The sequence below is a fragment of the Galleria mellonella genome, unplaced genomic scaffold (genome assembly GCF_026898425.1).
Source record: "Galleria mellonella isolate WM207_F2 unplaced genomic scaffold, CSIRO_AGI_GalMel_v1 utg103, whole genome shotgun sequence".
Lineage (NCBI taxonomy): Eukaryota > Metazoa > Arthropoda > Insecta > Lepidoptera > Pyralidae > Galleria > Galleria mellonella.
In genome coordinates this window covers 1,582,927-1,595,890 of record NW_026441966.1, presented here as the reverse complement: position 1 = coordinate 1,595,890, position 12,964 = coordinate 1,582,927, and the positions used below count along the sequence as shown (strand labels likewise).

General features: G+C 32.7%; 1 protein-coding gene across 1 annotated transcript in view; it reads right to left on the bottom strand.

Moving 5' to 3' along the window:
• Positions 1-12,964, bottom strand: part of LOC113513332 (disintegrin and metalloproteinase domain-containing protein 22) — a 747,642-nt gene that overhangs the window by 244,366 nt on the left and 490,312 nt on the right. The window contains exon 7 of the mRNA XM_052903078.1: positions 10,181-10,231. Within this exon, the coding sequence (XP_052759038.1) occupies positions 10,181-10,231 (51 nt within the window). The remainder of the gene's footprint in view (positions 1-10,180; positions 10,232-12,964) is intronic.

Below are 12,964 nucleotides of genomic sequence, written 5' to 3'. Positions count from 1 at the left end.
AACCGTAATAGTTAGACATATGCTATCGCGGAATTATTTGTAGATCTCAATGAGCACTTTAAAAACGTAAAAAATTTAAAACATTATTTTTCATTACAAGCAACTATTTAGTCAGTGCGCGCAAGATAAGCGAATTTTATAAAAATTTTCTTCCTACTTGCTCGACATAAATGTTCACAGTCCGGTAAATATAACATATAGATATATAGCTTATGGCACTCACAAAGGATGTAGCTATCGATTGGTGAAAGAATTTTTAAATCGGTCCCAGTAGTTTCGGAGCCTATTCGTTACAAACAAAAAAACAAATGTTTTCCCTTTATAATATTAGTGTAGATAAACTTAAGAAAAAATCTATTTACCTACTTGGGAATGAAAGCAAGTTTATTGTTAGATTCTATCTATTGACATTTTCTATACAATCCTCCGTTTTAAATACATTTATTTGATAAAGGATGTTAAAACAAATTTCCAATGTTCGAAAGAAAAATTAATACATGAACGAATGGATGAAAACCATTTATTTATATACCACATATTTACCAGAGGAAGACTGTACAAAAGTCGATTACTTGGGTACCTCTGTTCCATTCGTGTTTCAACCGTGAAGCAGTTGTGTTTGCATGGCTGTGTTTCGGTTTGAAGGGTGGGATATAACGTGAATTTACTGGGTACAGAGGAATAACACCTGAGTCCTCAGGAATGGCAACGCATGGGGGTATCATGGGCGAAACAGTATACTCTGTTATGTCCATGGTACTGCTCATGTCTATAGGCGACGGTTACCACTTTCCATCAGGTGGGCCGTCAGCTTGTTTGCCATTCTAAGTTATATAAAAAAAATATATTGTTCCCTTGAAAGAACAATACAGATTATAAAGATTAACTAATTAAACTAAAAAAAAAAATGTACTTTATTACACAAAAGCAACATAAAAAATGACAATGTATTTTTTATGCAACTTAGAATGATAAACAAGCTAACAGCCCATCTGATGGAAATCAGTTACTGTCAAGCGTTGCCATGCCACTGAATGTATATAATGCATTTGAATGAAATATTATCTAAGTTCACGCGTAAAGTCACAGAAAACGAGTAGTCAGAAATAAATATAATCATTCGATGTAATCAGAATCTTATTACAGATTATTCATAAAATATCTATGATTATCTATTATTGAATTCCCCCCCTTTTTTTTTTCTTCGACAGAGGAGGATAACGTAAAGGGAGAAATAATTAAGGCGAAGGGCTGCGGCCTCGATCACGTAGGGGGGTGTAATTAAGGTTGGAGAGGGGAGGATTGAAAGCTGGATCATTTTCCCTGAGGTGTGCTTTGTACGTCTTCTTGAGCCAACATTACGATCCGTTGTCTAAAAAGCCGCTTGTTTTCTGAAAACAATATTCGGCTCGCTCCCATTTGAGAATGTGCATTGTTCAAAAATATATTACGCTCTTTGTCGTCTTTTTTTGAATCGATCTTAACGTAGATAGGGGCACTCGATTCGTTTTTTTTTTTCACGTGATATTTTGTTGTCAATTCGCACACTTTTATGATACTTAGAATGGCGAACAAGTTGACGACCAGCCTGATATCAGAGGGAGACTTTATACAAAAGTCGTTTTGCTCGTTTGCAGTTGTAGTCGCATAGTTGTGTTTCAGCTTGAAAGGTGGGATATTGCAGTGAAATAAAAGGGTAGAAGAGCACAACACTTAAAGCTCGTTTTCTAAAATGCCTGGACTGAGAATCTAACCTTTAGGCAAAGCAATATGCCTATTTCTGCAACACGAAGGTCGCTGTAATCTACTGTCATAATAATTAGTTGCAAAATTAAATTTATATAAGTTTTAACGCTACATAGTATCAAAACAAAGTCGCTATCGCTGTCTGTCCGACCATATGTATGCTTAAATCTCTAAAACTACGCAACTGATTTTGAAACGGTTTTTATTAATAGATAAAGTAATTCAAGAGGAATGTTTATATATATAATACATGTATAATATTGTAGATAAACTGATAAATTTAGAGGCTTCTAATGTGACGTGATGTAATGTATACCCGAGCGAAGCCGGGGCGGGTCGCTAGTGTATTATAATATAAATGAAATTTCTCAATTAAAATTAGTAATGCCTTATTTAATATTGATATTATTATTTGGCCGTGTGGTCCCGGCATAGAACAGGCCACCGCTTCCAATCCCGTGGGTGTCGTAAGAACCGACTAAGGAGGACGAGGGATGGGCAGCAGCGTCCCCTATAAAACATCTTTAAAGCTCTGACTGCGGTTGTCAATCATGGCAACTACTGGCAAATACCCCCCAAGGGGGAGGCCTATGTTCGACAGTGGGCAGTTAAAGGCCGATATGATGATATTTAATATTATTATTAAAATCCATTATTACGTAGAGTTGAAAATCCGGATTAAAAAATAAATTTAATTATGTGTACTATTACTTAATAATATACCGAAAAATACCTTTTTAATAGACTGAAGGCCAACCATGAAATGTTTTCCGAAATTTCGGAGCCAAACGAAACACAAATTTGATGTTAAAATTACATAATACATACCGTTTGGAAATATTAAAAATGTTAAAATATCGTTCCTTTGGACTTTTATGATAGGATGTATGACGAACGAAATGTTAAACTCCATTTATTGATCCGATTTTGGTATAAACAAAAACACGAAATTGAGTCCGAAATTTCGGAATTTCATTTCATGGTAGACCCACTGGTAAAAGCTGAACAACATACTTTTGTCAATTAATTTTCTCATCGTTCATGTATTTATTACCTGACTTACTTACTTTTTTATTACTTCGAGAATAAAAAAAAATTAGGACATTAAGTCGAAGTTTAATAAAATATAATTAGAAAAAAGAGAACGTAAAAAAAAATTATAATACGTCGTACAAACGAGGAAACACCAATGAAACCAATTTCGACGAGATATAAGTCGCTTATAGCTCAAAAGAGAAATTATAATGACAGGCATTCTAATCTTGGTACACAGAAAATATTGAAGACAATGAAAAATCACCTTCAATATGACGATTTGTTTGTGTTTGCTCGATGAAGCACGAAATCGCATTCATCGTACAATTTTCGGGGTACACTGTCGAGTTACAGTTAAGGTGTCTGCTGGCAACATTAATTTTATACCTTTTTTTGCGTTATGGCAACCTTATTTGCATCTTGTGATTGACAGAGTGAGAGACTCATTAATATTTCTACTTTGAAATATATTACATAACGTACATAATCTTTGTAATATCTGTGCTTGCATTAAAAATTAAATTTCATCCCAATCTGTTTTCGAGTTAATCCTTCGAGCCGGATACAATGGTGTTCAAGTTAAGCCATATCAACAGCGTCCATATTTATAAATCCTTTTCAGAAATATATTTTTGTTCTGGTTTCGATATATTTTTTATAGATTGATATGTGGCCGTAAAGTGTACCTATATCATCATCATTATTTCAGCCATTATCCGTCCACTGTTGGACATAGGGTTCCTCCATGGACTGCCATAAGGAACGGTTCTGAGCCACCTTCATCCACTGACTACCTGTAACGTATATTGAGGTCTTCAGTCCATTTAGTGGGGGTCCTCCTATGCTGCATTTGCCAGTACGGGGTCGCCATTCATGAAATTTTCTTCTCTTTCAATGTACTTACATGTAACTTATAAAACCTGACACCTAAAAAGATAGCAATTTTTTTTCTTTTTTTTTTAATTGTCTTTCATTTATCTCATTTTTTTTTCATTTAATTGATCATCTAGTGTTCCGCAAAAAAATCGACATCAGTTGTAGCAACATTATTTATATTGATTTAAAAACTAAACTACTAGAAAGATTTTGAGAAACATTGTATGAGACCTATCTCTAACATAAATACATTTTTTTCATATTAAAAATAATTTGCCAAATCGGTTAACAACTAACATAGTTATGAAGTAACAAATTTTATATTTAATTCAAACGAATTCAGAAGCTCCTCCTTTTTTAAGTCGATTACAAATAATTTTTATTTTTTTATAATCATTATAGTTCTGTATTTAATTTCGACTTTGACCCTGTAGAAGCCGATTAAGGTGTCCAAGTTACAATAAAAAAAATGCTAAACGGTATTATCAGCTCCTATCAAATTTTATACATTTATTTTTTAAGCATTTACATATGTATCCATTTGCGACATCGATACAACCCCGATTTCTGTCGTACAATACGCAATATTTGGTTATAATCTACACTTAGACGAAATTGCGTTCGGCCATCTTGACGCGTTCAGTCGCGGACTTAAACTCTGTGACGCTCGAATAGTAAGCAGTTTCATATATTGCCCCCTTAGAATGATGTTTACCGCACGTTGGAGACGAAATTGCTTTCACTGGAACGAATACATCAAGATGTAAGGATTCGAGAGGATTACATAACTATGTAGATTTATTATTTTTGTATTATACTAGCTTTTACTCGCTACTCCGTCCGCGTAACTGGGATATATTTACTGATCGGGATAATAATCAGCCTAAATCCATTTCTATCTCATATAATACGTCTCATATAATAAAATTGTATAGTTTTTTTCTTTTTTTTTATGTAACTTAGAATGGCAAAAAAACTGACGGCCCATCTAATGGTAAGTGCTGACTGTTGCCTATATACATGAGCAGTACCATGGACATAACAGAGTATACTGTTTCGCCCTTGATACCTCCCATGCGGTGTCATTCCTGAGGACCAAGGTGTTATTCCTCTATACCCTGTACATATACAGACATGCAAACACAACTGCTTCACGGTAGAAACACGAATGGGACAGGGGAACTGTAACATGATTTTCTTTTTTCTTTTAATACTGATCTGTCAAAATATTATTATACTCTTTGCCATTCAAGTTAAAAAGTCATTAATCAAAAATAAGACATGCTTTACCTTTATCATCTTATTTCGCATAATTCATTAAATTAATTACTTTAACATAATTTTACTTTTTTATTAATTAATATTTTTTTATATTAATTAATGTCAATAAGTAATGAATTCTCAATAGAATTCATAACTTAGGCATTTTATGAAACTCTTCATTCGTACAATGGAATAAGTGTCCTTGTAGATAAGTCAGGGCTGCAGCTAAACCCAAGTTTAAGGCAGGGCAAAAGAACTTTTGGTAGGGCAGAAGTCATAATTAAGTGATTAAGATAGAGCATTGCCCCTAATACCTCCCCTCCCCCTATCTACGGCCATGAGATAAGTACTTAATATAATACTTAAATAAGTACTTATATATATATATATATATATATATATATATATATATATATATATATATATATATATATATATATATATATATATATATATATATATATATATATACAAAGCTTAATGTGGCTTTTGAAGCAGACGTTATTTTACGTGTTGACTCTCAACTTATATTTGAGGAGCGTCATATTATTATTTGTCCTTGCGAAGATCAAACAAGTGACCCTTAGGTATAGAGAGATTTGTTCTCGCAGCAGTCATCGTATTTACAAAATAAAATACGGTCATTAGTAATAAGTGTACACTTAATATTCAACAAACGATTCTAATACCTTTTATTGGGACAACCGATGTACAAAAATGAAGCAATTATGTTATTTGTAGGTTTACCCTGCGACTTTGCTTGCCTAACCTTAAGTTTCATTTAAATTCGTTGAGTTGGTTAAGCATAATTAAGTAATAAATATATAAATAATCAAATATTTAATTACTTCTTATTGTATGTCCAAATAAAATATATTACCAAATATCACCATCACGTCAAACACGCACTGTAATCCTCATTATACCTAAATTTTTAATTAATTTTTATTTAATGTCCAAATGATAATATTACCGAATATTCTTGTCACGTCAAACACGCACTGTAATCCTCATTATATCGTAATCTTTAATTACTTTATGTTGAATTCCCAAATGATATATTACCAAATATTCTCATCACGTCAAACACGCACTGTAATCCTCATATCGATCTAAATCTTTTATACGTCTTGTTGAATGTCCAATTTAAATGTATTACCAAATGTTTATATCACGTCAAATGAGCACTGTAACTGTTATATCGGTCTGAATTTTAGGTATTTTTATTGGATGTACAAATGATATCTCTATTACCAGATATCTTCATCATGGCAAACACGGATTATAATTTCCAAATCCGTTTGATTCTTTTATTATTACTTGTGAATATCCAAATGGTATATTATCAAATGTCTTTATTACATCAAACACCAATTATAGGTCATAATATCGGGCTAAAACTTTAATTACTTCTCATGAATATCTAAATTATATATGCAATATTAAATATTTTCATCACGCCAAACACGCACAGTAGCTATCATATCGGCTGAACTTTTAATTACCTCTTATTGAATGTCCAAGTGATTTATATTACCAAATGTCCCTATCACGTTAAACACGCACTGTAATCCTCACATAGGGCTGCAATTAAGTCGCAAGCTGTCGTAGAACGCGAGCACGTCGCCAATTTGTTAGGCAAAACGTTGCTATGTTAGGCGTGGGAGTGACGTACGTGACATAAACATTGTGCGACAATATAGGCAGCCCAAATAAATCAGCAGCTTAACTTAAAAAAAAAAAAACATTCCTCAAAATATTTGATATTCGACATATTGAGTTTGAATTAAGATCAGGGTTTAGGATTTAAAAAAAAAATGAAATATAAAGTTACATGTTAGTACACACGCACAATTACATACATTTACATGAGAGCGTACGGATGAATTTTACACAATACGGCGTAAACGAATTGTTTCGCTGCTGGTAAAATGAACTGTTCCATCTTAAAATAGATAAATTATGAGGTATCCACCGGGCACAAAGCTTCCTGACCGCTAAATGTTCATGGAGGATTTTGTGCACTTGACTCATACCAATCCCTAAGCTTGCCCGGATCTGCTGATAGGTTACTCTTTTGTCAGTCTCTATCATACGCCGCACAACACTGATGTTATCTTCAGTCGTCGCCGTAGAAGGCCGTTCCTCACGCACATCATCGGTGAGATTAGTACGACCTCGTTTAAACTCATTAAACCAGCTGTAAACAGTGGCACGAGACGGGGCTTCATCGTGAAAGGCCAATCGTAGTCTATCATAACTTTCTTGGTGACTTAGATGACATCGAAAGTCATAAAAAAATCATCGCACGAAAATTTTCTCGTGTTAAGTTCATGATAACGTTACATAGACTATTTTCAATTTGCCGCCAAACCGTAAAACAAATGACAAATGAATAAATTATATACTCAGTTTTATTCGTAAAGACTTCCATTTTCACAATTTTAACAATTTTTTTTTTTATTATATTGCTTTCTAAGAATTTTCAGTGTAGCCCTCGTATATGAGATGGAGGACCTAAGCTATTTTTATCTGTCACACAAACAAAATCGCGGGTCAAAGCTAAAGTAAGTAATACATAAATAAAAATAAATTATTTTACTAGCTTATTCCAAACGGAACATAATTTGTGGAAGCCATTAGGATTATTAATGGTACGCCACATTTAATAAAGAGATTCAAAAACGATGGAACCTCTGTTGCTATCTGAGAATACATAAAGAATTTAATTAGAAAGTATTGAAATGGCATGGAATATGGAAAGACCAGAGCAGATTCGGTGGCTTATTAAAAAATCCCACACAGAAAATTTTTCAATAGCGAAATGGCAAATTTTCTGTAAACATTGTGATTATTTTGCCATTAGCGTGCCGTTGCTTTCTTTTTTCTCGATTCCCCTCTTTTTAAAATTTAATTAAAAACTTTACAGGTTTCGATGATATTTTTAAAAAGAGGTATTGTCATATTTTTATTAATTTATTTATTACACTATATTTACACATAGAAAGTTGTAATGGCGGATTTAAAACCATATGGCGATATCTACTAATCAACCGTAGACAGAAATATCTGAATAAACAAGTTTAGACTTACCCACATTAATGTTTTACTAGTTTTATAATACAATTTAGAAAAATACTTGATTTACGTAAGACTTATTTAAATTGAATGAAAGTTTTTAATTTTCTGTATTCTATTTTTAATGAAAATTGTGTTTGAAAATTGTGTGTTTTGTATCCTTAAATTCAAAGCATTTTCTATAATTGTTCAATATGTTTACTTATATCAATTATTTGTTTCGATTTGATAATTCTTTTTGATATGTAATGATATCTAAATTCTACGGCTTCACCTATATGAATTAGTACATAAAGTTTCCTATAGGATACTTTATGTACTATAGGATACTCTGTGTACAAATTTTTAAAACTTATACGTATTCATGCAATTTATGATATACCCTAAGTTAAGGTATAACCTATTCTTGTATCATATTTCATTCAAATCTGTCTTTATTTGATGTTTATTACTCTTGTACACAAAAACTATTTTAAAGATTTGAATGAAATTTGGTACCCGGGTAAGTTACATCCTAACTTAGCACATAGGATGCTTTATGTACTAAGTCACGCGGGTGAAGCAGTAGGATACAGCCAGTACTAAATCACGATGAAATCCAAATTAAGCACCCCATCCCCTCGTTTGCACTGTGACCGCACGCCCGCAGCGTTTGTGGTTGCGGTAATAAATGCTTATGAACGTGGAAACGCTTAAATAGCTGATTTTGATGTTCGTGCTCCTTTCAAACTTACAATACAAAGTTATGTTATTACTCTGTTGAAAGTTACCTATCTTGCTGCATCAGTTCTGTTAGAGCTGACGGGAACCGCTATTAAACTGCATTAAACACTAATATTTCAGCTAGCAGCCACTAAATTTATGGCTTCAATTTAAATTTGCAAAATTTAAATCAATTTGTAAATTACGTGGCTTTGAATTTAATGGACCTCATTGGAAGGGTTTCAAGCGAGGAACACGATTCGCTTCGAATTTCTATTCAGATTAATTTTTCTATGGAAATTTAACTCGGGATGCGATTGGATTTTCTTTTGACATTTTTGCTTATAATTTAATAAAATAGGGAGTTAATAGTTTTTTTCAATAACGTATAATTAGCATGACAGTCTAAATAAGATACAACTGATACCATGTGATGATTTTTTTTTTATTTATTTCTTTATTATTGGTTTAGTTTCTCAGTTTATAATGCTATTTCTCTCATAATCATCATTATTTCAGTCATTATCCTTCCACTGCTGTACGTACGTACATACATAGTCACGATTCAGAAGGCATATCGGTCTATAGTTCTTCAATAGAGAGTTGTCAGCCTTCTTGAAGAATAAAGCTTCCACCCTTCTATTTCTCTCATTCGGTCCAAAATTTTGCAAAAGATATGTTTATTCAACCGTGTAGGTAGTAATTTCGAATGTACACTGTTACACTCTTCTCTTGAAAAAGACTAATTCACTATTTGATTAACGTATTTAAAATAGTAACTTATACTGTTTTTTATCTTATCTGACTAATATAATAAAATTATATCTAGGCGATGTCTGTATATTAGAGAAATTTATTACAAAATCATAGGAGGGTCCTTAATAAGACTAATAGATGGCTAAGCAATAATAGAAATTTTATCTGTTTGTCTGTCTATCTGTACATTTGTTCTGGCATTACGTTAACACTATTACACCAAATTGAATGTAGATTCCACAGTCTTGAAATTTTAGCTTAAAATCTGGTGTATGTTCTGTACTAATATCCTATCTATAAGTGGTTTATTTTACAGGAACTTCTACTTCTAATTTCCATGTGTATGAAGTAACGGACAAAAAGGTAGTAGATCATAACAATATCACATCTTAAACATCATCATCAGCCTTGAACTGTCCACTGCTGACTGAACATACACCTCTCTTTATTGGGAAGTCTTGCTAGTAGTTGCCACGCTTGGAAGGTGGCTTGGTAACTGTTTTAGTGATTTTTAAAGAGAGACTCTGCTGCTCATCTCATGACCATTAAATTCCTTAAGTCGCCTCTTACGACACCCACGGAAAAGGAAGGGGAATGTTTGCTACATACACATCGAAAATTTGTTGAAACTGACCTACGTATATGTTTGCAGATCCTTTGTAGATATTCAAACCAACTATAATCCCTCTACAAGAGCGTAATCCTATTAATAGATCATACTCACCCTCGTACGCGATCTGGTGCCTTGCTGGTAGTCGGAACTGTAACCGCGACCCTGTAACAAATATATAATATTAATATCATACTTAAATGGCTAATAATAGTTCAGTGGATAATATAATCGTGAAGCAGTTGTGTTCGCCTGACTGTGTTTCGGTTTGAAGGGTGGGATATGGCGTGAATTTACTGGGTACAGAGGAATAACACCTGAGTCCTCAGGAATGGCAACGCATGGGGGTATCATGGGCGAAACAATATACTCTGTTATGTCCATGGTACTTGATCATGTCTATAGGCGACGGTTACCACTTTCCATCAGGTGGGCCGTCAACTTGTTTGCCATTCTAAGTTGTATAAAAAAAATACTATTTCTCTATCAGGGGTTTATAAATTTTTAATATACTCACCTAATTATTGGGGGGAAGGGATTATTAGTAATGAGGTCTAACTGACTCATTGCTAGTAATATACACTATCAGGTCGAACCCTACTCCCGTGGTTAATTCTAGTGGAATTCTTCACTATGGGCTAACTGACTTGCTTTCATCGTCACCTATCATCCCTCACTGGTAGCCACACATAGTCACAGCCAGCGTATACCGATAACGCAGGTGGGGTTACCATTCCGTTATCACTTATTATAAAAATATCTTTTATTTTATGGAATCTCATATTATTATAAATCAAAGACACTGTAATTTATCTACTTAAAAAACAATAATGAGTTTTCATCACATATTTAACGCTGTTTTAAAATAATATTTGTACTTAACTATGTGTATTATTTGACAGTAAAATATAAATAATTTTGTGAACACCTGGTGACTTTTCTACAAAACCTCTAGTAGTTTTGTCTTAAAAGAAGATGGGCTTTTGTTTATTTTTCTATGCAACATTAAATGAAATATGGTGCCTATTTTTATGATACACAGGAATGGCATACAAGTAATATCATAAGTAGAAGTAAATTGGTAATCATACCATCCGCTATAGACTTCAAAAGCATCATCGTTCAATATTGAACTAAAGGTCAGAACTGTATTCAACTACTAGGTCATATTAACCGCTTTTCACCCACACACAATATACATATATTAATTGATACTAGAATAGTGGTACTATGTATTACCTGATAGTTTAAAAAAAAGCGTTATTTTATATTTGCTACCTCATAACTCCATCAGTTATCTGCAAACCTATTTGGAAAATTATTTTTTCTATACCTCTGTATATCCCGTATTTACAGATAAGTCACGTAGAAATTAAATTTAAATACGTTCAGTAGTTTAGTTTTTAAATTAAAATACAAGTTTTTTTTTAATTTTGTGGAATTTAAAATTATTTAAATTATTTATATATATTACTTTTCAAAGTAACATCTTTATTGCTACCGTTACAAAACAGATCTTGTTAGGCAAGTTATTATACTACAGTTAGCAAAACAGTGCCAAGTTGAGTCGTTAGAGTGTAATCCGCGCGTGACCCCGCTAATTCGGTTACACGTCGCTTATTTCACTTAGCGTACTCACAAATTAACATATATGTTACTTGGTTCATTGCTGCTACAGTGAACGCCATTAACGAGTTTTTAACCGACTTCAAAAAGGAAGTTCTCAATTCAGTTGTATTTTTTTTGTTTATTACCTCACAACTCCGTTAGCTGTAAAGTGATTTGAAAATTTATTTTTTTAATCAGAAAACCAGATCAGCTAGTTTTTAGGACGTGTTTTGACAGACTTGTTTTGACAGTGTGAACTCTTTTTTTTTTTGGCAACACAATTTTAACTATATTTGCAAACATCTGTACTTATAATACATAACGAATTTAAAATTGTAGATTTTCATTGTCACTGTAAATTTTAGAAAATGTAATACATGAATAGGGTTTATTTACTTATCTATTTTCATTTGGTCAATGAAATTAGACCAAATGAAAATATAGTACTAAAACCTGGACCAGTAGTATTTTCTACCAGACAACCTTTGGAATGATCAGTGAATCAAAAACGCAGTACATCATTATCAGAATTTTTTATTTTTGATTTGATAACAGTGAAAGAAATTTAAATGATTTCGTAGAAAACATACAACATTTTTATAATGTGTCTTGACTTAAATTAGTACATAAAGTATCCTATGTACTGACTTAGGATATAACCTACCCTTGTACCAACTTTGATATAAATTCGTTAAGTAATTTTCGCGTGAAAGAGTAACAAACATTCATCTATCCATACATTATTACGCACTTTTGCATTTATAATATTAAAAAGATTTATATTGAGACAAAAAAATAAAAAAAAAAATAACATCTAGCAACACTGCTTTATTCTACAAAATAGCATTGTTCACACACAAATGGATATGGCGATTTCTATAATAAGTTCAAACATATTGTAGAACTGTACGCTAGAAAAGTTTGATGGCGTTAAAGTTAGCGAGCCCTGAGTCGGTTTTGTTACTAAATAGTTAAGGTTCCTAACTGGAGAAAGTTTAAACTTTAACGTGTCATTTATCGAAGTCACGTTAGATTTGTTAGTGTAACGGTTAGTTTGCCCTGCACTGTGGTTAAGTGTTAACTTAAATTTAATTTGACAACAGAATTTTCATTAAAATCTCAATGCAATCGCAATTGTTTTCTTTTAAATTTACCAGAGGGAGACTTTGTACAAAAGTCGTTTGTTTCCTCTGTCCCATTCGTGTTTCTACCGGGATTGTGTTCTGGCTGTGTTTCGATAAGGGTGGGATATGGCGTGAATTTACTGGGTACAGAAATAATTTAGAATGG